The sequence below is a fragment of the Chanodichthys erythropterus genome, chromosome 18, assembly GCF_024489055.1.
Source record: "Chanodichthys erythropterus isolate Z2021 chromosome 18, ASM2448905v1, whole genome shotgun sequence".
In the NCBI taxonomy this organism is placed as follows: domain Eukaryota; kingdom Metazoa; phylum Chordata; class Actinopteri; order Cypriniformes; family Xenocyprididae; genus Chanodichthys; species Chanodichthys erythropterus.
The window spans coordinates 10,223,092-10,250,489 of NC_090238.1; the positions used below are offsets into that span (position 1 = coordinate 10,223,092).

General features: G+C 40.2%; 1 protein-coding gene across 1 annotated transcript in view; it reads left to right on the plus strand.

Moving 5' to 3' along the window:
- sorcs3b (sortilin related VPS10 domain containing receptor 3b) overlaps positions 1 to 27,398 on the plus strand; it is a 177,962-nt gene that overhangs the window by 90,994 nt on the left and 59,570 nt on the right. Inside the window, exons 10-13 of the mRNA XM_067367933.1 lie at positions 482 to 628; positions 1,694 to 1,796; positions 17,584 to 17,660; positions 17,780 to 17,871. Of these exons, the coding sequence (XP_067224034.1) occupies positions 482 to 628; positions 1,694 to 1,796; positions 17,584 to 17,660; positions 17,780 to 17,871 (419 nt within the window). The remainder of the gene's footprint in view (positions 1 to 481; positions 629 to 1,693; positions 1,797 to 17,583; positions 17,661 to 17,779; positions 17,872 to 27,398) is intronic.

The following is a 27,398-nucleotide window of genomic DNA, read 5'->3' on the forward strand; positions in this document are numbered from 1 at the left end:
GTGCGAGCTCATAAAGCCTCCTCTCAGTACTAAATTGAGTTATTTTTCGCTGCTTATCATACATACTTAAAAAGTCAAATACACATAAAATAATGTCAAAATGCTGGCCTTGGTGAGTATTCATGTAAGTTATGTTTTAAGTGAACATAGACAGTTGAAAATGTGAACGCATGTGTAACAGCATATTGGATCCGTGCATCAGTTCTTAAAGTGACAGCAGCCTAATATACCTGCCAAATTATGAGATAGTATTAAAAATATCTATATGACAGTTTTTCCCCATGGTATTGATGTCAAAATTGTGGCCAGTGAAAATGCTGAGTGGCTAGTAACTTTGGAAAGCCACTAGCCACAGTAGCTGGTGAGCAAAAAAGTTAATGTCAAGCCCTGATTATATATATTGTATATTTATATTATATTGAACACAGAAAAAAAAAAAAGGTAATCTAAGTAGTTCAGATTATTTTTTCCTGTCCTATAGGTGTCAGGTGTCAGTGGGTTAATCATAGCCAATAAAAAAGAAGACATGCAGATGAGAACATATATTACCTACAACAAAGGCCAGACGTGGAGATTACTACAGCCTCCGGCAAGAGACACTACAGGACATGACATCAACTGCAACCTGGTGAGAACCGCTTTACAAATGTATCCAGATGTACATTTCCATGTAGACATTGCCAAAAAGGGCATAAATCACCAACATAAAAGTAGGTGAAATACTATTTAACATAAACCAGCCATGTTGATCCTATTACAGTGACACACCAACTGCAACCACAGCAACGCCCACTTTTATTGAAAACAGCTACAGCGTGAGACACACACACTATATATATCACATTATACTCAGACACACCCCTTTCTCGTTTTATGCATTTTTACAGTGCAGCCCTACAGAGAGGAACTCCTTTAGTCACACAGTGAGATGAGGGTGATCCACCAGCTACCAAACAGTAGCTCTGAATTCAGAGATTTCTGATGGTTTGATTAAGACACACTACCTTCTCTGTATCTTTGTAATGACTTTCAATGATGTTTTACACTGTTCTGGAAGATTGGTGATTTCAATTAAGACATACTTGAACAACTTGAGTACATTTATCAGCAGATCTCAGAAAATCTTAATTACTTTTTTTCTGCTGCACCAAAAGACAGTGGGCTTGCACAGTGTTTGCACATGTGTTGTCATTCTTTAGAAAGACAAGATGAAACAAGTTTTTTTCCAGTCCTTGTGCTTTGGTTATTTTAGGACTTATTACCAACTTTAAATAACCAAGAAGAATTCAGAACAATAATTCAGAAGCTTGTACACACAGCTACCTTGTGAGAACAATAGTTTACTGCTTACTTGCATATGCAATTAGTTTTGCATCACTAGGTGGGGGATTGCATTTGTTTAACTGTATTTTTGACACTGTATTGATGCTGAATTCTAATTGGCGTAATCACATTATGATTTTTTGAAGCCCTAAAATCAAAGATTTGATTTTGTTAGTTTCTGCAAGAACTGGGTCACACTAATTGTAAGGGATACTAAAAATGTGGACAGAAGCCGGGGAGATCTGAAATGGATTAATTTGCACAGCTTTTGAAAGCTGATGCTATAGTCAGTTGATGCAGGGGAGATTATGCAGGTAAATGTAAATGTATTGAAATAAAATTTAATACTGTGTAATGTTCTAATTTTCAGCCGTCGTGCTCTCTGCACCTTCACCTGCAGATGTCTGAAAACCCCTACACACCTGACACTATCTCCACCAAACACTCCGCTCCAGGGATTATAGTGGCCACAGGTGTGTGTGTAACTGTGACAATTCCTATATTGTTTTTTATGGTCCCCTAAGTGTTTCTGATAAATTAAAGTGAAGAAGGGATATAAACATGCATGCTTTTAAATGCAGATGTAGTTTGAGTGGCCATATCATGGCTTTCAAGTTGTTACATCTTTTTGTTTGCAGCTGCAGAGTCTAGCATGATTGGAACAAAAACTCATTTCACTCTGTTCTTTTGTCTGTCAGACTCATTATAAAGTTATCTTCAAAATCCAAATAGCTTCTTGCATGAGTCTAGATAGATGCATGCTCAAAAAGTTAGCCATGCAGAGCACGCAGAAAATATGACCGGTGTCTTCCACATTCATAATTGCCTGTCATGTCCGACAGCTGTTCCGCAATCACTTGCCCATGCTCAGAGTGTATAAATATGGGATTTGAATTTTTTTTTTTTTTTTTTTTTTTTTTTTTGTCACTGCCAGCAACTTTACCAAACGTACTTCATGATGACTGTGGTCTTTCAGGGCACTCATACTCAACTGGCATTAACCCCACCAGACAATGTGCACCAAGAATTCATCAGGAAATCATAGATTATTGATTTAATATTATACTCTTGTGCAAAGGCAAAATGTAACTGCACAATTGAGTTAACCTAAATGACTTAAATAAGGTCTCGTTGACCATGGGTTTTGAAACTGGAGTTCATGAAACCCCATGGGACACAAAATATTTTGAGGGGAAATAAGATTTAAAAATGTGTGATTTTTAAGGTACTTAAGATAAGAATGAGATGTGTAATGTTTTTACATACATTAACATCTGCATACAGTTTTTGACAAAAAATGTGTTTTGTCTCAGATATGCTACAAACAAAACAAAAAACATAAATTTACTTTGGTGCAATGACATTATAAAAGCAAAATATTTCATATGGGAAACAATTACTTTTTTGTCTTTACAGTGTCACACAATTTCTCTGATTACATCTTGCTCTTCCAGTGCCGGCTGACATCGGGAATCCCTCTTAGGCCCTGTTTACACCTAGTATTAAGATGCGGTTTGGTCGATCGGATCACAAGTAGACGAAGGAGATGCATACCCGTTTACATCTGGTGTTTTAATCCGTCCCTTTTGTCCACTTTCAACCTTTTCATCTTAAAGGATTAGTTCACTTTCAAATGAAAATTACCCCAAGATTTACTCACCCTCAAGCCATCCTAGGTGTATATGACTTTCTTCTTTCTGATGAACACAATCAGAGAAATATTAATAAATATCCTGATGCATCCAAGCTTTATAATGGCAGTGAGCGGGATGAGCTGAAGAAAAAGTGCTTCCATCCACATCCATCCATCATAAACATTCTCCACACAGCTTTGTGGGGTTAATAAAGGTCTTCTGAAGTGAACCGAAGCATTTTTATAAAAAAAAATCCATATTTAACAAGTTATGAAGTAAAATATCTAGCTTCCGCCATACTGCCTTCCGTATTCTACTTACGAAGAAAGTGTAAAACTCTCGCAGTTCAAAACGCTTACGTTATGTCCTACTCCTTTCCTATTCAACTAAGCTTAACTGACATAATGCCAGTTCTGTTTTTTCGTAATTTGAACACGGAAAGCGGTCTGGCGGAATCTAGTTATATATCTATATCTAAGAAAATGGTGAGCCAACAGCAATTTAAGAAGTGTGTTCCTCCCTGTCCTCATTATATTACGGACGGGGATACACACGACTTTTGTGTAAGCTGTTTGGGAGCGGAGCATGCCTGGTCAGCTCTCGAGGGAGCTGATTGTGAGCACTGTGAACTGGCACTTCCCGGCTGGCACATTTCTCACAGAGTGGCCAGCTCTGCGCTTCCCGCTGTGCTGGCGACTGTACTCGTGGCGTTCACAGATGGGCTTGGACCTTCAGTCTCTGGGTCCAGTGTTCAGCCTCGGGATCCGGAAGCCCTCTCTGCAGCTTCTTCCACCCCGAGCAAACACCTCATGCTGAGCGCATCTAGTTCTGAGGAGCTGGATGTTCTCAGCATTGAAGCAAGTGATTTGGGACTCTCCAGCCCATTCACTGAAGTACAAGGAGTTGGTGAAGTTTGTCTCTCGTGCCGAGGTGAAACTTAATATCGATTGGCCGGCTGAGAGATGGGAAGTGCATAAGAAAAGTAAATTAGATGAGCGCTTCCTGCAATCTACACAGCAGCCTCCGGGTTTGCCGTACTTTCAGGATCTCCACATTGAGGTGTCAAGATCCTGGAAAAGGCCATATTCAGCTAGGCTTTCGAGTCCCTCAGTGTATTATTATTTAGCTATTGTGGGACTTACCAACTCTGCATCATCCCTTAAAGCCCCGACATTGCCCACCAAGCCGTGCTGTCTTAAATTTTGCTGGTGGGCAAGGCATATATGGCAGCAGGTCAGGCTGGTGCTTGTTTATACACAATGGCCATCCTTCAAGCGTATCAAGCTGACCTGCTGAAAGATTAAGATGAGGGCGAAGGGGTGGGGCCCAACAACATTAAAGAGCTATTTCAGGCCACTGATCTTTCTCTCTGCTCCACTAAGGCGAAGGTCCGCGCCATCGGCCGCTCAATGGCAGCTTTGGTGGCGACGGAGAGACACCAGTGGTTGAACCTCTCAGGCATCGAGGAGAAGGACAAAGCTTTCCTCCTTGATGCCCCGTTGTCGCCTCTTGGTCTCTTCAGCGATGCTGTTGCGATGGTCGTCGAGAGATTCCAGGATGCCAAGAAACAAGCCTCAACGTTTCAGAGGTTCATACTAGAGGGCTGCATTGGGTTTGGGCTCCCGCGGGACCCAACGCAAATCTCGCGGGAGCGGGCGGTTTTACCTTTGCTGCGGGCGGGAGTGGGTGGTCAGAAAACTTTGCGTGAGACCCACGAGGAATGGTGGGATTTGGCGTGTAATAGAAATGTCAACAAATGAAGATGAGAAGAAAATAAATGCGGCTCTTTACTTGACAAAAGCAAAGCAAGACAAGTCAGACACTTGGAAACAATTCTTAAAATTTTTTAAGTTTTATTTTGAGCATTCTCGCATCTAGTGTGCCGTCAGAGAGGGCATTCAGTGTGGGTGGCTGCGGATAATGGAAGAAAGACACACAAGTCTGCGACCGCAGTCAGTCAGTAATATATTTTTCCTTCATAGTAATATGGAGTAAGCAATGCAAGGCCCAGTGATCATTCGTTTGTTTAAGTAGGCTGCGTTATTTTTATTTATTTATTAGTATTATTTCTTTTCTTTTTTGCAATAGCCTGTTAAGCAAGGCATTCTATTTATTTTATTTATTTAGTTTTGTATTTAATTTGTTTAAGGTATATCTAGTTTATTTTGTAAGTCCTATGTACATAGGTGTTTATTTAATAAGTTAAAGTTATTTCGTATTGTGCTTTGGCTTATTTACTTAAACTGTTATTTAATCAGCTTGTTTAGTTAATCGTTCGGTGAGTATGTATGCAGTAGCCTGCGTTTAAAAACTGAGGTGCCACTAGTTGTGGTTTTGTTTTAACGGTTAATGTTTTATAATGCTAATAAAAAAATATCCAATGTTTTTATCACGTGTGGTGCTTTGGTTTTGCTGCTACTTCATCTTATTTAAAGGGGCTCTATGTAATAATGACACCCAGTGTTCAAAATAGGTACTGCAGTCCAAATTCAAAATATCGTTCAAAGACGAGGGTTGCCAGCTTTTACAGCATATGGTTGCCAGCAACAATAGGGAGCGCAATTGACAATGAAAGCTGAGGAGGCTTAAACACTGTAAGCTTAAACACTGCAAGACTTAAACACTGTAATTTATCTGTTTTGATATGCTGTTGTTCATAGAGCTATTTAGAAGGATTCAGAGGCTTTTTAGTAGAGATGCACAGATTGCAATTTTCTTGGCCGATTCCGATTTTTTGTTAGTGTGATCGGCCGATCCCTATTTTTTGCCGATTCCGATATTCTTTCTAAGCACTATAAATGACAACATATACAAACAAAAATCTTCAATGCAGAGTTTTATTTTCATTAAAAAAACAAGTAAAAGTCAGTAATACAATATAAATAGCTCAAATAAATGCAATAGAATAAAGAAAGCTATGAAACTAAGTTTTTTGGGTAACTGGGTTTTTATTCAGGTAAGAAATACTACAGAAATTAAAGTAATCAAATGTAAAATAACACATTGTGTTATCTTGCATTGGTTATCTTAATTTCTGTAGTCTTTATTGCAAATAATTCTTACCATTAAAGTTATAAAACGTATTTAGTCGAGAGCAGAAAGTGATTTTCTTTGTCTTTTGTTCTTTGATTAACATGACAGACAGCAATATTGGACTGCTGTTCCTTTAAGAGTTTATGAAAGGTGTTCAACGGACCCAATACTGTTACACACGACATGGGTTCACTTTCTTAGCTATTTAACGATTCAGAACTGACTGTGTTTATCTGTGTACTCGCCAAGATTGCCTGTGCCGCTGTTTTTGACATATGTGACCCGTCACGGAAACCAGGGACACAAGTCGGCAGCACAACTTTCGAGCAAAATGAGAAAGAAGCATTTTTTTTTCAAAATTGTTTTTTTTTTTTTTTTTTCAGAATCTGTTAGTTGAGATCATGAAGAAGCCTTTCCGTGTTTGAGATATCAGTATTGGTATATTTAAAAGCGTACATTTTGAGGTTGAAATCGGCTTGTTTTTCGGAGATTCTAGCACGCAGTAGGGGCGTGTCATGTCTGTGTGTATTTCCATACTGGGAAGCGTGGCTACTTATTATGCAGCGCTCTGGCCGGTTTTGAAGTACTTCTTCGACAAGCCGGATGCTTATGAACAAGCGCTCACTGATTCTGAAGACGATCTGAGCGACGATGAAAGCGGCATAATAAGACATTACCTCTATGGAGTCAGATAACACGCCGGCGCATTTTGCAGGATTTTTTTTCACATTGCAGCAAATCAGACTTAAAATACTCCTTCATTTTTTGTCATAGAGACATAAGTAATATATCAATTGAAACTATAGAATGTCTTCTTTTATTTGTGTACACTCAGAGTAAAAACAAAATGTTGTGCTTTTTGTAAAATAAAGAAAATCTCTCATCTCCCTCTGAACGAAGTCCAATCTGATAGTTCTCAGAAAATGAACTGTAACTTAGTGAATACTAATCATAAAAAAATTATACTTGTGTCTGAAAAAACGTTGAAATGTCAGGTTTTAAATCGTGTAAGTCAAATCGAAAACAAACATTCTGTGTTTATGTAATCTGTATGAAAAAAGAGCCATGTCAGAAGTCTGTGATTCAGCTCATTATCCGCTAATGCGGCCACGCCCACGGAGGGAGCGCTATTCAGACACAAATTCAGTCAATAAATGCATTCATCGTCTCAATCGTGTATTTATTGTCTTGAAAGGTGTTTTGAATAGCCATAGTTAGCGATCTCTGGCCTCTGTTAGTCCAGTTAGTTCCTGGATTGCCTATTCTTCTTTAACAGGCTTCTCCGGTGAGAGAATTTCATTTCATGATTATAGTGACCAAAATTATCACGGTTATCACAGAATCAGTGGTGCGCGCGCTTTTGGTGTGACCGCAAAACCTGCGGGGATGACTAAAATTATGCGCAATACAAGCACTACTTACCGGAGCGAATGAGACGAGAGAGAGAGGAGGCGCCCGCGCGGGTGTGTGTCACTTCACCGTGGCAGAGAAGAGAGCGAGAACGCGCAGCTGACATTGCCTGATTCTCTGACCCAGTTCGTTTGCTGGTTTCCATGGTTGTAATACGCAGTGTTTTCCGCCAACTGGCAACCTGTGATGTCGAAATACTATTGGTGCACGAGGTTTCGCACAGACCAAAACAAAAACAGACAAGTTCCATTATGGATTGCTATTATTATGGCGTATTTACCAGGCGCACGCCAGGAGCGGTTCACAGCCGAGGAGACTGATGTTCTTGTAAGAGCAGTGAAAGACAGAGAAGTTGTGTTGTATGGGGATGGGAGAAACCCACCCAAAATAGCGTCGGTTAAACAGGTTTTTTTCACATCTTCGTGGCACACCACAATGATTTCCGTCATCTCATGTGTTAATATTTTTTTAGTGTTACAATTTATGATTTGCAAAAATAACTGTTGCATCTGTGTAGATTACATGAGCAAAGTGTATGCGCGTTGTGCACGCTATACATTATGGTCAAGCATGCGCCCTTAAAATAGCATAATGAACAACGCGCAACGCGCTAGGTTTTTTTTTGGGTCAGTGGCGCAATTGTTTAATGGAACAGCAAAATAGCACCAGGGATTGTTTGCGCCGGAACACGCCTCCTTTTTTGCGCTGAACCGCCCAGGGAGCGCAAGTTCATTCACTAGTTTAGCGACGTGCTTCTGTGGAGGGAAAAGCGCGCTTTGCGCGGGTGCAAAATATGAATGACACATGCGTCGGTGTACAAAGTCAATTGCGCTGGGTGCAAGATAGGGCCCTTAGAGTCTTTGTTTAGGCCTATTTTCACAAGCTCTGAGAGAAAGTCTGCGGGAGCGGGTGGTCCTGGTCAGACATTCAGCGGGAGCGGGCGGTGCGGGTTAAGGAAATCAGTCCTGCACAGGGCTCTAGTTCATACCACGCTGCACTAAATCTCATGGGGCTGCTGCCAAGGGGCAGACCCATCCATATGCTTCAACCTCCTCATACAAAAGGAGAGTGTGGCCTCTGGAGTCCACACTCCCAACCGAAGTCTGCAAAGGATAAAGTTGATCTGAGGACCGCCGTTCTTTCTAAGCGGGCTTCGGGAAAGAGGTCCTTATGGTCAAGTCAGGCCTCTGAGGGTGCCCCCTTTCGGGGCTGGTGCAAAATACATCTGCTCCTCCATGGAGCCCTCAGGAAATCGATTTGTTAACCAAAGCGTTTCGGAGCACAACTATTTCCAGCAAACCCAAACCTCAATTTTAGTAGAAAGTAGGGATGTGCAACAGCAATCGAGCACTGAAGTACTTGACCGTGACAGCGACAATCGATCATGTAAACAATGATTTAAATGTTTTTTTGTTGTTTTTTTTCTCATGATTGGTTATAGCAGCACCTTGGGTGGCGCCCTGAACTCTGAAACTTGTTTAGCTCGCCTCAGCATGTGTCAAAAGACGTGAGAGAGAGATATCTTTGAAAAGATAGATGAAAATACAGTTCAATGCAAGCTGTGCAGTGCCACGCTTTTATCTTGTGCTGAAAATATCCTTTAAATTTTATTTACAATTAATTCAGCAATAATCATCAGTGATTGTCATACTGTAAAATAACATTTTGGTTGATCAGAAAGTGCAAATTGAATCCGAAATATTGCTAAAATATTAGAATAAATAAAAAAATCACAATAGTGACACTAATGTAGCCTAATAGAATGTGAATTTGTTGTGCTTTCGTTTCGTTGGCTGTTTATAAAAAGTGCAATCGGAGTTACACTTTCAGTCAATCTCACATTTGCATTCGTGAACTTTTTGCAGATGAAAGTTGTAATAGCTACATCTGATTAATCTTATATAGGATACATTGGGATATCAACATTTATTAACATGCCAAATGCGCTGCATGTCAGTGTTTAATTTCATGCTAAATGCAGTGCCGATATCTGAGTTATTTGAGACGGCCATATTGCTTTTAAATGTTTCTTTTTAAAAATAAATAAATAAAAATACTGATGTTATAATTGTAACGCAGCGGGACTGAGGCAGAGATCAAAATGCAGCATTTTATTAACGTAGAGTGGTCGTACAGGCAGGGTCAAACAGGAGCAAACAGGAACAGCAAGGGACAGGCAGAATCGTAGTCAGGAACAAGCAGAGGGTCAGGGCTGGCAGATATCAATCACAGAACAGTAAACAAAGCAATGGTCAGGACAGGCGGCACAGGATCATAAACGAAAGACAAGAGGTACGGTGACAGACAATCAGACAGGGTATAATCGCTCGGAATTGCATCACAGGGAAAACAAGACTTCGCGGTGAGGTGGTGTGTGTGAAAGTCCTTTATAGTCCTGGTAATGCGTGGCAGCTGGGTGTGGTGATTAGTGTAGTGATTGGTGGAGTGAGTGCAGGTGAATGGCAGAGAGGATTATGGGTAATGTAGTCCGGGAACTGACAGGAACAGACGGTGATCGTGACAATAATAATGCAGCAGTGCTTTTTTCGTCATTTGTTCAATGGAATAGGCCAGTGGTTCCCAACGTTTTTTACTCCAAGGCCCACCTCCTCTCTGAATCAACACGGCACGGGACAGACTTCAGTTTATTGGCATAAAGTTACTCTTCACCTCAGGCAGCTATTCCTTTTAGATGCTTCTTCATTAATAACATTGCTGCATCATAATCAATCTAACAGTGTTCTAATCACGTGTTCATGTTTTCATAGACAAGTTTTCATGTCATATTTTTATTTTTAACATTCATTTTCATAACAGATATTTTCATTATCTCCATGACGGCCATGCCCCACCCCCCGCATACGCCCTGCTCCCAGAGTACACTGTTACTCGTTTTTTGAAACCTATCGATGATCGAAATTAAATATTGCCAAAAATGCCCATCCCTAGTAGAAACTTCTATTCGGTTAAACCTTGCCATGAATGCATATCAGGGGTCCACCACGCGAGGCTTTTCCACTTAATAAATTACGTGCATGCCTGGGAAATGCTTCCAAATGTATTAGAATGGGTAGTGTGTACAAATTGCAAGGGGTACAGACTCCATTTCGGGGTTTGTTCACCAAAATTAAATGGAATTCTAAATACAGTGGTGGGCCCCGAGCAAGCGCAGGTTATGGAGCAAGAAGTTCAATCTCTTCTGGCGAAGGAGGCCATAGATATCATTCCTCCCCCAGAGAGAATCACCGGGTTCTACAGCCGGTATTTTATATTTCTGAAAAAGGATGGAAGGTTACGTCCCATTATAGATCTTCATCAGCTCAACCGTTCTCTGAGGAGATTCAGGTTCAAAATGCTAACGTTACCTCTTATCATGTGTCAAATCAAGTCCGAGGACTGGTTTGTCATGATCGATCTAAAGGACACTTACTTTCATATCTCCATCCTTCCAGGACACAGGAAGTTCCTGAGGTTCATTTTCGGGGGTGAAGCCTACCAATATCTTCCATTTGGCCTAGCACTCTCCCCACGCACTTTCACAAAATGCATGGATGCAGCCCTAGCGTCCCTCTGACTCCAGGGCACTCAACTATATAGATGACTGGCTTGTACTAGCTCAAGACTAGTCTCAAGAGATGGTGGCACAACATCGAGATGTTAGGCTCGACCATATGAAGTGCATGGGATTGAGACTCAATGCAAAGATCTCCTGTCCAGAGGACAACATTTTTAGGAGTTGTATGGGACTCGGTCACGATGCGGGCACAACTGGTGGTGGTGTCCAGAATCAAGCTAGGCCAGTTTATCACTGTTAAACAGTTTCAGAGACTGTTTGGGCTCATGGCAGCTGCGTTCAACATCATACCTTTTGGCCTCCTGTACATGAGACCGTTACAGTGGTGGCTCAGGACCTGGGGTTTTTTCCCGAGGGGCAACCCGTTCCGTATGATCAAGGTTACATGCAGGTGCCTTTGTTCCATGGGGTAACACTTTATAATAACGTTCAGTTATAAGTCATTTATGAATTATTAGTTAAGGATTAACAAATCATTTACAAAACATGAATATACATTTATAAATGTTTGATAAGTGATATACTAATATTTTATGAATGTTTTATAAATTCGGTTATAAGTCATTTATAAATTATTTGTTAATTATGAACAAATCATTTACAAAACATGGCTATATGTTCATAAATGATTAATAAGTGATATGTTAACATTTTATGAATGTTTTATTAGTTCAGTTATGAGACACTTATAAGTTATTAGTTAATGATGAACGAATCATTTACAAAACATTATAATATACGTTCATAAATGATTAACAAGTGTTATGCTAACAATTTCAAATGTGTTGTAAGTTATCTCAAATAAATCAAACAGATCATTAGTAGATGGTTTATAAGTTATTAGTCAAGACATTATTTATCACTTATAATAACTGAGGTATTTATGACAAAATTGTTTTAGTATCATTATCTCAATAAACAATTGTTAATCATGAACAAATGAAGAACAAACCATTAGTAAATGCTCAGTATGTGATTTATTGATGAAGTTGTAAGCTAGTCAGTGTTCAAAAGCACAAACATGCAGGTATGCTAAAGCACTATTTTTAAGAAGAGTAATTTAATTGTTTTGAAGTGGATAAACATTTATAAATGCATTACAGTCAGGTGATTCCAGGGGATTATATGAAAACCTTTCACTCATCAGCACAGGCTTGTGTTCTGTGTGGAGTGTGTGGGGTCTAGTGATGAAGTGAACCTCTGAACCGGTTTTACCTTTCACTGAAGCTCACATCAGGTGCACAGAGTTAAACAGTCCATGTGTGTCAGAGAAGACAGCTGTCTATACCCTCAGCACTTATACTGCAGCACACACTACAAACTAAGTTATAGATGATGTGTAAACGCATGAATAAATCATTTACAAAGCTTTCTGCATACCCTATTCTAAAGTGTAAACTATTCTTTACTTGTAAATGTGTTACACATCATTTGTAGACCTTTCTTTCCTGTTACAAATTATTTGTATATGTATACAAGTCACACATAACACTTTCTGCATACCCTATTCTAAAGTGTAAACTATTCATCACTTATAAATGTATTACACATCATTTCTAGACCTTTCTTTCCTGTTACAAATTATTTGTATATGTATACAAGTCGTTTATAACACTTTCTGCATACCTTATTCTCAAGTTTAAACTATTCATCACTTATAAATGTTACATATCATTTGCAGATCTTCTTTATAAATTATGTACAAACTGCAATTTGTAAATTTACCATTTATTTGCCATATGCAAAGTATATCTTTCAGTTACAGGATATAAAAATCTATACGAATCCCGATATTTAAATTATATATTTTCATATAAAAATTATAATTTTTTATGCAAATATATTTTACTATTATATAGATATCTTTGAGCCCCTAACTCACCCCTTATACCTAAACATGACCACTTTTTAGCCACTTCACAAAAATAAAAACGCAATATAGATATATTAACAGTGACTGTTATCTTAGTTGATATACTGTTGTATAAAAGGAATAATTTTAAGCTCCCTACTCCACCCTATAACCTTAAGCATAACCATTTTGACAATATAAGTTGTGTATCAGGCAGGTAAATGTACATTAGTCACAATAATTTATTTAAAACATTACAAAAAGCAGTAACTTATACAGAACAGACAAAAAGACGCGTGTGCTACATTACCAGCGAAATGACAGCAAATCATAATTTTGTGTGAGTTACAGAATGAAATTAAAGTGTTTAATCGCTGCAAACATTCCTCTGATCTGCATTTCCATCCTTTTAAGCGTCGCGTTGAATCTAACACAGCAACTTAAATTCGGCATGTCGCAAACACTCTATGGTAGTCGCAAATCATATGTGACAGCCAATAAGGAGCGAGGTTTGACGTCATTGCCGCAAACCTGTGTCGTATTGTTAGATGCGCCAATTTTAATTTGAAAGTTATGAAACGGCGGATTGATACGATTATTAATGTATAATGGTTATATTACATTACAAGAATATTTTCCTCACACGATGGTGCCGTACGACTTCTGAAGACTTGATGTGATGAGTAGTTTACACTTTAGGATAGGGTATGCAGAAAGTGTTATAAATGATTTGTATACATATACAAATAATTTGTAACAGGTAAGAAAGGTCTATAAATGATGTGTAACACATTTACAAGTGAATAGTTTACACTAGGGGATGCAGAAAGTGTTATAAATGACTTGTATACATATACAAATAATTTGTAACAGGTAAGAAATGTCTACAAATGATGTGTAACACATTTACAAGTGAAGAATAGTTTACACTTTAGAATAGGGTATGCAGAAAGTGTTATAAGTGACTTGTATACATATACAAATAATTTGTAACAGGAAAGAAAGGTCTACAAATCACACGTAACACATTTACAAGTGAAGAATAGTTTACACTTTAGAATAGGGAATGCAGAAAGCTTTGTAAATGATTTATTCATCATCTATAGCAGGTGTTGAACACTTTATAGTGTGTAGTGCAGTGTAAGTGCTGACTGGTGAGGGTATAGACAGCTGTCTTCTCTGACACACATGGACTGTTTAACTCTGTGCACCTGATGTGAGCTTCAGTGAAAGGTAAAATCGGTTCAGAGGTTGACTTCATCACTAGACCCCACACACTCCACACAGAACACAAGTCTGTGCTGATGAGTGAAAGGATTTAATATAATCCACTGGAATCACCTGACTGTAAGGCATTTATAAATGGCATTTATAAATTTATAAATGTTTATAAATGTTTATCCACAACAAATAAATTACTCTTCTTAAAAATAGTGCTTTAGCATACCTGCATGTTTGTGCTTTTGAACACTGACCAGCTTACAACTTCATCAATAAATCATATACTGAGCATTAACTAATGATAATTTACTAATACTCATTAACTAATCACTGATCATTGATTAATAAATTATAAATTACTTATAGCCAAATTAATAAAACATTAATAAAATGTTAGTATATCACTTATTAATCATATATGAATGATATTCATGTTTTGTAAATGATTTGTTGAACATTATCTAATAATTTATAAATGACCTATAACTGAATTAATAAAACATTCATAAAATGTTAACATATCATTTATCAATCATTTTTGAACATATAATCATGTTTTGTAAATGATTAGTTCATCATTTACTAATAATTTACAAGTGACTTATAACTGAACGTTACTGTAAAGTGTTACAGATAATACCGATGGATGCGTCCTGCACAGGGTGGGGTGCGGTCATGGAAGGCCGCTCAACCCATGGTCTGTGGAGCGAACATCATCTCTCTTGGCACATAATCTGCATAGAAATGTTCGTGGTATTGCTAGCCCTGAGGCTTTTTCCTCCCAGACCTCAGAGGCCATCATGTCCTGGTTTGGACAGACAATACATTGGTGGTCTTGTATATAAACCATCAGGCACAATTGCAAATTGGCACACCAGATCCTTCTATGGTCCCAGGGTAAACTGCTCTTTCTGAGAGGGATGCACATCCCAGGACACCCCCAAATTTAGGAGAAGACGTCCTGTCGAGGGAGGGTATGAGGCCCAGGGAATGGAGGCTACACACCGAGACGGTGCAGCTAATTTGAAGAAAATTTGCTCAGGTGGGTAAAGATCTCTTCGCAATTCGAGAGAATTAGCATTGTGCCCTATGGTTCTCCCTATTTCATCCAGCTTGGCTGGGACTGGAAGCCATGGTACAGCTATGGCCAAGGCTTCAGCTGTACGCTTTTTCCATGATCGCTCTGCTCCGGGAGTTCTACAGAAAGTTTGCCAGGACAGGGTCCGGCTGCTGCTGGTAGCTCCGTTCTGGCCATGGGAGATTTCACATTTGACCGGAGATGTGGAAACTGTGGATCTGGCCCCTGAAGGGGACCAGTCCCTAAATGCAGGTCTCTCTAATGCCTCCGGCTGCAGTATGTATTGGAAACCCCATTCATGGAATAGCCTCTTCTTCTTTTAGATGAATTTGTGGAGTAAAAATGCACATAGCGCCCTCCGACTTCAAGGATGAATTGAAAACACCAGCGCTCATAGTAATGACAATGAATATAAAAATTTATATCTCCTGTGTATAGAAAATTGACATAAGCATATGAGAATCCAATATTTCTCCAAATGTGCATGCTTTTAAACTAAAAGCCTATATTCAGACTCTTTGCATCACAGAAATACATTATATTTTAAAGTATAATATAAAACCATTACTTTATATTGTAATAATATTTGTCTGTATGTTTCATATATCATGATGAGCTTGAGACATCACAGAAGGTTTTTTTCACAGCCTACCTGACTGAAATGACTCATTAATATGCAAGTCATTTCAGCTCATTACTATCCAATTCTTTTGTCTTCTCAGGTGAGAATGGCCCATTTTCAGTGGTGATTCATGCCTCCTCGCATACTGTGTTTCTTGGCAAAAAGTGTCTTACAAAAACTAAATCAATATATTGTTTTATATTAAGGAGTAGGCAGCATAATTTTTACATAATTTTGAAGCAAAAACTCTAGTTTACAACCTCCAATACCTAGAAGTCTTGTAAACACAGATGTGCTATACTTTTTTTGGCCTTATTTCAGTGACTTAAGTTTTTTGTTTTTTCAATAACCACGCATAAATGTTATTCCTTCAAAAACACAAACATGTACATACATGTTCCTCACATATTATGGTAACCTAGTTTGTGCTGAATATAGTGTAATGACACTTTTTCCATTAATATGTTTATGAACAACTGAAAAAAGCACAAATGTCAGGGCATGTCAAAACTTCTTCAGGCCCCAAATCAGCCTCAGACTCCAGAGGGTTAAAGCAAATTCCACAAGAAGTATGGCATCTTCCACAGCCCTGTTATCCACACACCTTCATCAGGTTCTATAGCTTGGACTTGCCAGCCATGTTGGGATATCAGGTGCTCATGTCCTTAATTATTTCACACCAGGACAGGCATTTTGTCAGCATGGTGACGTGGGTATGTCGTTCTCCAAAGTGTCGTCATGACGACACAGTGCAAGTTCCCTTGAAAGGGAAAGAGACACTGTGTCCCATTTACACACTTCCTGCATGCCTTGGAGCCACTTGCTTCAGATCAGTAGGCTGAAACAGCTGTGTTGCTGTTCTGTCCATCAGAAGTGGACTAGTCGCACTCAGGAGAGCTTACGCTGAAGGGATTCCCCAATGTGTCATAATGACGACACAGAATCTCTTTCCCTTCTTAGGGAACCAGGGTTACATGCGTAACCTTAGACGATATTTTACTTCATAACTTGTTAAATATGGATAATTTTTTAATACAAACACATTGTTATGCTTCAGAAGGCCTTTGTTAACCCCCCGGACCTGTGAGGAGTATGCTTATGATGGATGGATGTGGATGGAGACACTTTCTTTAGCTCATACTCATTGATCCTTGCTCATTGCCATTATAAAGTTTGGATGTGTCAGGATATTTATTCATATTTCTCTTATTGTGTTCATCAGAAAGAAGAAGAAAGTCATATACACCTAGGCTGGCTTGAGGGTGAGTAAAGCTTGGGGTAATTTTCATTTGAAAGTGAACTGACCCTTTAATAATCTAATAAACTAATCTTTAATAAACTAATCCTTTAATCCTTTCCCAAGTGTAAACAGGGCCTATGATGCAGGCAGTGTCATATTTGGGAGTTTTCGACATCAAAGAGTTTTAAAAACTCTGTCTTAGACTATGAACTATCTTGTAACAGACAGATTTGGATCATATTTGCTCAGTTTCCAAAAAATGTGAGAAAAAGTATCAATTCAAATTCAATAGTTTTACTGTTGTAAGTGCAGTATAGAGCTTTAATGTGTTTATGTTCTTTCTTGTGTGTGCAAAATTACCCAAATGCAATGAATACCACAGTCCTCTTTGTCTTTTTTTCTTTCTTTCTTTCTTTCTTTCTTTCTTTCTTTCTTTCTTTCTTTCTTTCTTTCTTTCTTTCTTTCTTTCTTTCTTTTCTTGTGTTCCTTTCTATTCTAATAAACTCTATTGAAATAGAATCAGATCTCATCCTCCAGCATATGTATGGTTAATAATAATCCATCTGTCAAAGTTACAGCAGTGTTTTTTCTCTCAGGTAACATTGGGCCTGAGCTTTCCTTCTCTAATACAGGAATGTTCATCTCCTCTGACGCTGGCAACACATGGAGACAGGTAAACCGCTCACCAGCAGAGTCACCTCCTTGAGTGTTGACTATAGTAGTATTAAGATAAAAGCATCTGGTCACAGAATGCTGAATTACATTGCAGATTTTTGTAAACACTGTCTTTAGATTTTTGAAGAGGAGCACAGTGTGTGGTTTTTGGATCATGGAGGGGCTTTATTAGCTGTTACACAATCTGCTGTACCCACACGCCATTTATGGTAAGATAACATACATACAAATACAAACATTAATAAATGCACTGCCTTCACACATTATATGTATGTTATATGTGTGGACTAAAGAGATTTTTTTGAGTGCATTGCAGTTCATCTCTAACTTTTTGCATATTTTTTGATTCAGACTAAGTTTTTGAAGTTCCCACATGCTTAAACGTCAGCTTTGATACAAGGACTGGCAGATAGAAACAGCAGGCAATAGGTCTTATCATATCAAACATTTGGAATCCTTTCAGCGGAAAGTGCCTGTCGTGGCTTTGTAGTGCAGGTGGCTGTGTTTGCCAGGGCTTTTATGCTCATGTTGGGGAGGGTTAAGGTTTGAAGCAGAGGTGGGATTCGGTGGGCTTCCGTTCACATGTTCTTGCCACGTCACACATGCGGCTTTGATGTACTAAGCTCTGAAACGTTGTCAGGATCAATTAGGCTGCGGAAAATAATTTGTATCCTCCTGTGGGTTGCTGATGTTAGAACAGGAGTCTGATGTGTGTGCGGGTGTTCAGCCATCAACTTGGGTGACTTTGACCCATATCTACAGCAACAGAAACACCATGCCAGAAAATCCTTTCTACATGACAATATGCTATTGATGACTATTACTTCTGTTGGAAACAATAAAATACAGAGAAAGTAAGCTTTTAAAAGCATTATGAAGTGAAGATATGCACTATCGTTCAACAGTTTTGAGGCTGGTTTCTAAAATAAATCTTGCAGTGTCACGTCAGTGATCCTTCAGGTTTGGTGCTTTTTACTTCCCTCGTTAATTAGATGTAGTTTGTCTAGGAATATTATTAGACATAACAAAACAGTGGCATGCGTGTATAATGGCAGTAACAGGATGGCAAAAGGAAAAAGGACAGACAAACCAGCAGTTTCGTTGCAAAGTTTTAATTTCAGTAAATATATGTGAAGTAATATAATAATAAAGTAATAAAGTAGATATTTACAATATATACAACGTAACAAGAATAAACAAACAGCAAAAGATCTGGAGGAGAGGAAGGAGTGAGAGAGTGGGCTTAAATCAAAGAAATAAATATAACAAAAAAAAACTAACTAAAGTTAAAGAACTAAACTAACTAACAAAAGAAAATGCAGAAAGAAACATCTTCAACGTTCAAGACTCTATAACTAAACCACACTGTCTAACCAAACAAAACATACAAAAATAGCACCACTCTTTAAAGACTTCGGTAAAGTTGGTTTTATATTCGCACATTCGCGTTTAAGATTTGTCTAAATCTTCCGCGTTTAAGATTTGTCTAATTATATGTGCTTTGAAGTGAATATTTGCAAATACAAAGCATGGCATGCTATTGACAACTAACTATTCTCAACCTGTACATTTTCCAACAAAACGGCCATATATTGTTTAATCGCTTACTTACTTGCTGAATGTCTGCTGAATGTTCAATGTTGTGCGGAAAACCACATAGGGAGCGTCTCAAAAGTTCGACATTGTTTTATTTTGTGCAAACAGATAACGTCTCGGGTTACGAGTGTAACCCTTGTTCCCTGAGTAAGGGAACGAGACGCTACGTCGGATGACGTGATGGGAACCCTCTGTATTTTGTGTTCGTGAAGCACCTCTGTATCCAACCAATGAAAAGACGTGACGTCAGAGACGGATGACGTCACGGATCAGGAAGCTATAAAGCACACCTGAACACAAAGCACGCCAGCTTCTGTAAAATGTCTGAAGCAAGCGCACCAGGTATGCAGGAGATACGGCCATGTGACGTAGCGTCTCGTTCCCTTACTCAGGGAACAAGGGTTACACTCGTAACCCGAGACGTTCCCTTTCGTGGGAACTATCGACGCTACGGCGGATGACGTGATGGGAACGCAATCCCAACTACGCCGTCTCTCCGAGTGCCTGGCTGCTATCTTGTAGCACCCTGGCCCCCGGAGTGATGTTAAGGTGAAGATTGTAAAATCTGATAAAGGTGTGCTGGGATGACCATCCAGCCGCACCACAAATGTCGTCCATAGAGCTCTGAACGCGGCCATACCTCTCGTGGAGTGAGCCCGCACCATCAAAGGACACGGGCGCCCCACCGTCTCATACGCAAGTGAGATGGCCTCGACCACCCACTTGCTCATCCGCTGTTTAGATGCTGGGCCCCCCTTCTTAGGGGACCCATAACATACAAACAATTGTTCTGTTTTTCTCCACAGGGCAGCTCTGTGAACATACGCATCTAATGCTCTTACAGGGCAAAGCAGATTCTTCCTTTCCTGATCCAAGTTTGCGAAAGGAGGCAGGCAGAAAGCCTCAAGTACAATGGGGCCTGGGACCCTCGTCAGACCTTTGGAACATAGCCCGGCCTGGTATGCAGAAAGGCTTTCACCATACCAGGTGCAAACTCAAGACAAGATGGAGCGACTGACAGCGCTTGTAAATCACCAATTCTCTTCAAAGAAGAGACGGCCAAGAGACAGATAGTTTTAAGTGTCAAGAACTTGTCTGACACCTCCTCTATTGGCTAGAAGGGAGCCTCAGCCAGCCCTTGGAGCACAATAGTGAGGTCCCAGGTCGGGGTCTTTGTGCACACCACAGGTCTCAACCTGAGTGCACCACGGAGGAAGCGTACTACTAGGGGGTCTCGACCCAGCGAGGAGCCCCCTACAGGGATATAATGAGCCGAAATAGCGGCCACATAAACTTTCAGCGTGGAAGGGGTTAAACCTTCCGAGAACTTTTCCTGAAGGAACTGAAGCACGTCAAAGACAGAAGAATGGACCGGGTCCAAATTATGCTGTTCACAGCACACAGAGAACAATTTCCATTTATATAAGTACAACTTCCTCGTGGAGGGAGCTCTGGAGTGAAGGATGGTCTCCACAACCTCGGTTGAGAGACCAGTTCCTATGAGCCTTGCCCCCTCAGGGGCCAGGCCCACAGTTTCCACATTTCTGGGCGGGGATGGAGAATCATGCCGCCCGCTTGAGACAGGAGATCCTGCCTGAGAGGAAGCTCTAAGGGAGAGCCATGAAGTAGAGACATTATGTCCGAAAACCATATTGTGGTCGGCCAGTAAGGGGCCACCAATATTAGGTCGACCTTCTCCTGGTGAACCTTCTCCAGAACTCCCGGGAGCATTGAGACTGGGGGGAACGCATACAGATGTAGCCTCAGCCACGTCTGTAGCATGGCATCCAGCCCTAGAGGTGCTGGGTGCTGAAGTGAGTACCACAGAGAGCACTGAGCTGACTCCTCTGTGGCAAATAGATCGACTTGAGCTCGACCGAAAGTTTTCCATATCAACTCCACCACCTCGGTGTGGAGTTTCCATTCCCCCGGTCTCGCGCCCTGCCTCGACAGGGCGTCCGCTCCCACATTCAACCGCCCGGGGATGTAAGCTGCTCTCAGCGAGAGGAGCTTTCCCCGGGACCAGAGGAGGATGCGACTGGCCAGCTTGAATAACAGGCGAGACCGCAAGCCCCCCTGATGGTTGATGTATGAGACCACCGCAGTGTTGTCTGTGCGGACCAACACATGGTGATCTCTCAGGTCTGGGAGGAAGTGCTTTAATGCAAGAAACACTGCCATCATCTCCAGCCGATGTATGTGCCAGGAGCGCTGATGGTCCTCCCAGAAACCCTGAGCCAAGCGACCACTCATGATCGCCCCCCAGCCCGTGAGGGAAGCATCTGTCGTAAGCATTACACGACGACCAGAAGTCCCCAGCACGGGTCCCTGGGATAGGAACCAGGGCTTCTTCCACATGACCAGAGCACGAAGGCATCAGCGCGTGACTTTGATCATGCGAAAAATGATTTCCCCTCGAGGAAAACCCCTTGGTCCTGAGCCACCACTGTAGGGGTCTCATGTGCAGAAGGCCAAAAGTAATAACGTTGGACGCAGCTGCCATCAGACCCACCAGTCTCTGAAACTGTTTTACAGTGAGTGACTGGCCTAACTTCACCCCTTTCACAGCCCCGAGAATGGAACTCACACGAGCAGGGGACAACTGCGCCTGCATCGTGGTGGAATCCCAGATTACACCTAAGTAGTTTGCAACCTGACTCGGGACCAGCACACTCTTTTTGGCGTTGAGCCTCAGCCCAAGCCTCTTCATGTGCGACAGAACAACATCTCGATTTTGAACTGCCAATTTTTCTGTTTGAGCTAATATCAACCAATCGTCGATATAGTTCAGCACGCAGATGCCCTGGAGTCTCAGCGGAGCCAGCGCTGCATCCACGCACTTCGTGAACGTGCGGGGTGAGAGGGATAGGCCGAACGGAAGAACCCTGTATTGGTAAGCTTCGCCCCGAAAGCAAACCTGAGGAACTTCCTGTGTGAAGGATGGATGGATACATGAAAGTATGCGTCTTTCAGATCTATCGCTACAAACCAGTCCTCGGACCTGATCTGAGGGATGATCTGTCTGAGTGTAAGCATTTTGAACTTCAGCTTCTTTACGGATCGATTTAGCACACGTAAATCTATGATCGGACGCAACCCTCCATCCTTCTTCGGAACAATGAAGTAGCGGCTGTAAAAGCCCGACATTTTGCTGGGAGGGGAAACCCTTTCTATAGCCCCTTTTTGCAAAAGCGTCGTTACTTCTTGCTCCATCACCAGAGACTGCTCTGGGGTTACCACCGTAGGAAGCACCCCATTGAACTTGGGCGGTCGTGAACCGAACTGAATTCTGTAGCCCTGTTCTATCATGAATAGCACCCACTTCGAAACATTCGGGAGATTTTTCCACTCTTCTAAATATTCTACTAAGGGAACCAGTCTCTCGAGACTGGTCTCTGGTGTTTTTTGAGCACTTGGCTCGTCTATCTGACGCGGCGCACCGGCAGACAGACGAATCACGTGCTGGCCGACCCTCCTCGGAGGATCGGTGGAAACTGCTGTGCCCTGACTCACGCTTGGTGGCAGGGTTGACAGAACGGTCCCCTGAGGGCACCGAGGAGGACCCGATATCCGAATCCCCCCGGAGGGGGCTGCCCTCAAGAGATCCTGCACTATAAATGTCAGGACCTCTTTTTTGAAGCCTTCCGAGAGATAGTGACGGTCCTCAGATCCGTCCTACCTCCGGACTTTTAAATTCCTCAGAATTTAATGTATTCAATATTTCATTTAATCCTCAAATTAAATGCAGCCAGTTCTTATATAAATATATATTTTTTGAACAGACTGAATATATTTAGAATACAAAAAAGAATTATAGCTCGTAATAATTCGCAAGGTATTTTAGGGAAAGAGAGAAAGGGAACTCCCGTCTACTCAGATCCCTTAATATATACATACACATACACACACATACATAATTACGGACATGTGATATATGCGCAGCCTCGGCAAACGCAAGACCCGAGCCGTATTTTCATTCTTGCAGACTTAATCTACGCGCTGCCTCGGCAACGCGAGATCCGAGCCATATATTCTTTAATGAAAACTCAGTCTACGCGCTGCCTCGGCAAGCGCGAGATCTGAGCTATATACTTTAATGAAAACTCAATCCACGCGCTGCCTCGGCAAGCGCGAGATTCGAGCTTTGCAATAGACTTTTATTCCCTCGAGAATAAAGCCAACAAGAGTGGAGCTACAAAACTCCCGCTAGTGCATACTTTTCTTCGGGACATTTTTATGAATGAACACTGTCACTGTCAGTTGTGAGCTGACGTGCACGCTCCACTCCCAGCAAACAACACATAAATCGTGTGTATCCCAACTCGCTTTGTAGTGTAGCACAGGGGGAAAATCAAACTGCTGTTCACGATTGATTTGTTATAAACGTGTGATTTTGAAACACGATATGTGTGAGTGACTGTGAGTGAGGTGGCGATCCTCAGATCGATATCACAATATCCACCTCCTCAGAGCTGGACATGTGAGTATCGGTGCCTCAACCCGGGGGAAGAAACCGCAGAGCGTGCTTCCACCTGGGAGACGGCGCTGAACCTGGCTGGTGAGGGCAGAGAAAAGGCGCGCCCGTCTCTAATCCCTCTGTCAGATCCATTTGTGAACCCCACGAACGGAGCCTCCGCCCTGCCTCAGCAGAAGCGGGACCCGATCCGCGGGGAACACTGGAGCAGTGTCCTGAGAGCGAGTTTTTACAGTGCACACAGACGGCTCCCTCGAGAGCTGCCTGTGCTCACTCCCATTTCACTGCTGTTTCTCGCCATAATACGTGTCTTTTTTATATATAAATATATGGATTGGTGTGAGATACTCTTGTCCTCAGACGAAGAGATCTTGACTTGTTTATATGTAATAAGACAAACAACACCAAATAAGACACACAAGATACAGAGAGCGCTTGCTGAAGACAACAGAAGCTGGCGTGCTTTGTGTTCAGGTGTGCTTTATAGCTTCCTGATCCGTGACGTCATCCGTCTCTGACGTCACGTCTTTTCATTGGTTGGATACAGAGGTGCTTCACGAACACAAAATACAGAGGGTTCCCATCACGTCATCCGACGTAGCGTCGATAGTTCCCACGAAAGGGAACTACATTTCATCCAACTATGTACAATATAGAATATAGATATTTTTCTTTTTCTGTTTCTATACCTACAGAACATACAGCCCATGTATTACTATTTTATTCACCTCTGTTTTTCTGGTTTGAAGTGGTAATAAAAACAGTGTTCTCCACGTGTTAAATAAAATCAATGGCTAAACTTCTAAACTATCTTTAATGTTTTCCTGTTGTATGACACCTTCACTTAACAATAAACTCTCACAATATCACAAATCATGTGCATTGACGGATGTTTACAGTCCTGCAGAGTTATCACTGTCCATGGTACTGAATCAATCAGATTATTGACAAGCATTCACAAAGTATAACGGCAAACAGGATGTTTAACTTGGGTGAACACTTCAAAAAGTAGTGTAAAAACTTTTTTTCAAGATGGTTTACTGGACATTTATGAAAAAGGTAGGGTGCATTTAAAAAAAAGTAATATGTGATCATAAAGATGTTACTACTTTTACAAATTATATTTGTATATCCTTTTTTTATGAACACATCTATATTGAAATGTTACAAAATCTGAACATATTACAAAATTATTTTTTATGTGTCTAATTCACAAAAACGGAGATTTGCGTTTGTGGCTACGTGATGATGTCATCACGCAATGAAATCACAACGTAATTTAGCAAAAGACATTAAATCTCTTAATATCTCAGCAGAGGAGGATTAAAGAACTCCACAAACAGCATTACCAGCTTCACTTATTACTAACTTCACTGACATTTATTTCTGTCACACATCTGCAGCAGTTCTTATTGATAATTAACACAACTTTTATATTTCTTTCATTTAAGGTTACCGTGATGGTGATTGATGTTTCTATTTGTTGGTCTCTAAAGTTTTGTTATAAGTAGTGGCGTTCTTTGATTGCTGAGACAGTTTATTTAACAAACATGTTTGCAATGTATCAATAATCGTAATGTTATAAAAGATCGGGAATTATGGTTATACTAGAGTAGTGGGTTGTCCTTACTATCCAGTGTTAATTTGAATGTAATTGTCAACATGTTATTATATTAATAAATTAAAAAAAGAGTTTATTCTGCGGTGACACAAGAACACATCAACAATCAACCCATGAGTCTCAGCAACGGTGACCAAAGTTTCATGCCGCAATACATGCTGCACTCTTAACCCGAATTAGTTGACTTTACTAGAAAATTGCGTGGAAACCCGTTGCACTAATCTGTTTTAGTTTTTACACAAGATGAAACTAAACAGGTTAAGTTGTATGAACATAAAATCTTAAGTGGTGCAGTAGTCAAATCAAGTTTATATTAGTAGTCTTTACTGAAATTCATTAGTTCACATTATTAATTTTTTTGAGTATAGATTATATAAAATAACTATTAAGTTATACAAATGATTTTAAGTACAAATAAATGTTATATTTAAGTAATGTATTATAAATAAATGATACTACAAATTAATACAAAAATCTAAATTTAAGAAAACAACAACAACAACTCAATGTTTTTTTTTTATTGACAAAAAAAACAAAACAAAGGAAACACTTCAATTTGTCAACCAAAAAGACAAGTAAAAAAATGTGCATAAGCAAATCTTTTTGCTTAACTGTAAATTGTTTAGAGGAGGAAAATGAACAGTGTTCAACAATGCATACAAGCATTAAGATGAATGTAAATTAAAGATTAAAGAAAAAGACCACACACACGCACTCACATACTCCAACTGTTGACAACTTTTATCAATAGAGCAACAATATGCCGCTTTGAATATACAGTACACTTTTAGCGCAGAACACTGGTAAACTTTAGAGTACTTACTGCAGTGACTGGACAATCTGAACAAGAATCTTCACCTTTCTTGAGAACAAAAAACAGTCATGGTAACTTCTTATAATTCCTTTGTGAATATCAAATTGTAAGGTTTTTTAGTTTTTTTTTAACGTTTGTAAGCTGGGTTTTAGTTCACTGTGGCCCAATATGAGAAGTACTTGTTGGGTCAACTGGAATGTGTTCTTCGTTGATTTGGGGTAGTTGAGATACAGTGCATATGCAAGTCCAAAGAGAGTGCACACATCTTTTGGCAAGTCTTTAAAACCTTCCATCACAACTTCTCCCTCAATGATGATCTTAATTAAAGCTGGATTGAGATGAAGGGAAGATGGGAGCACAGCACCTTCATGCTCAACAAGGAGGATCCCAAAGTCAAGGTGGCAAAATGTGTGATCACCATCGGAGTCCTAACAATAGAGAACATTCATGACATTTCTCATTACATAACTATCAACAATGTTAAAGAATAGAGTCTTGTAATGAAACAGACACATGAGAGAATGTGTGAATTGGTTGCAGAATATGACTATAGATAAATAGTAGCAGAATATGAATATAGAAATAGATTAGAAAGACCTTTTGCTACTAAGTTTCAGTGATTTAAAAGGGTTAGTTCACCCAAAAATGTAATTCCTGTCAAAATAATGTCATTAATTACTCACCCTCATGTCGTACCACACCTGTAAGACCTTCGTTCATCTTCCAAACACAAATTAAGATATTTTTGATGAAATACAAGTGTTTCTGATCCACACATAGATAGCCAAGTCATTGCAATTTGACGTCCATAAAGGTACTAAAGACATCGTTAAAATAGTCAACATGAATGAAGTGGTTCAACCTTAATGTTACGAAGAGACGAGAATAATTTTTTGTGCACAAACAAAACAAAAATAACTTTATTCAACAATTTCTTCTCTTCTATTTCAGTCTCCCGCACAGTTGACATAGTGAACACAGTGCTTCCAGGTTCTACGACAGAACGCAGACTCAGTATTGGCCAGCTCCTGTGTCAGCGTCACACGCATGCATTGCGATGCTCACGTGTACCGAGTCAGCGTTCTGATGTAAACACGGAAGTGCTGCAATGTGTTTCCTACATCAACAGCATAGGAAACTGACAGGGTAGAGAAGAAATTGTTGAATAAAGTCATTATTTTTGTTTTGGAGCATAAAAAGTATTCTTGTTGCTTAACATTAAGGTTGAACC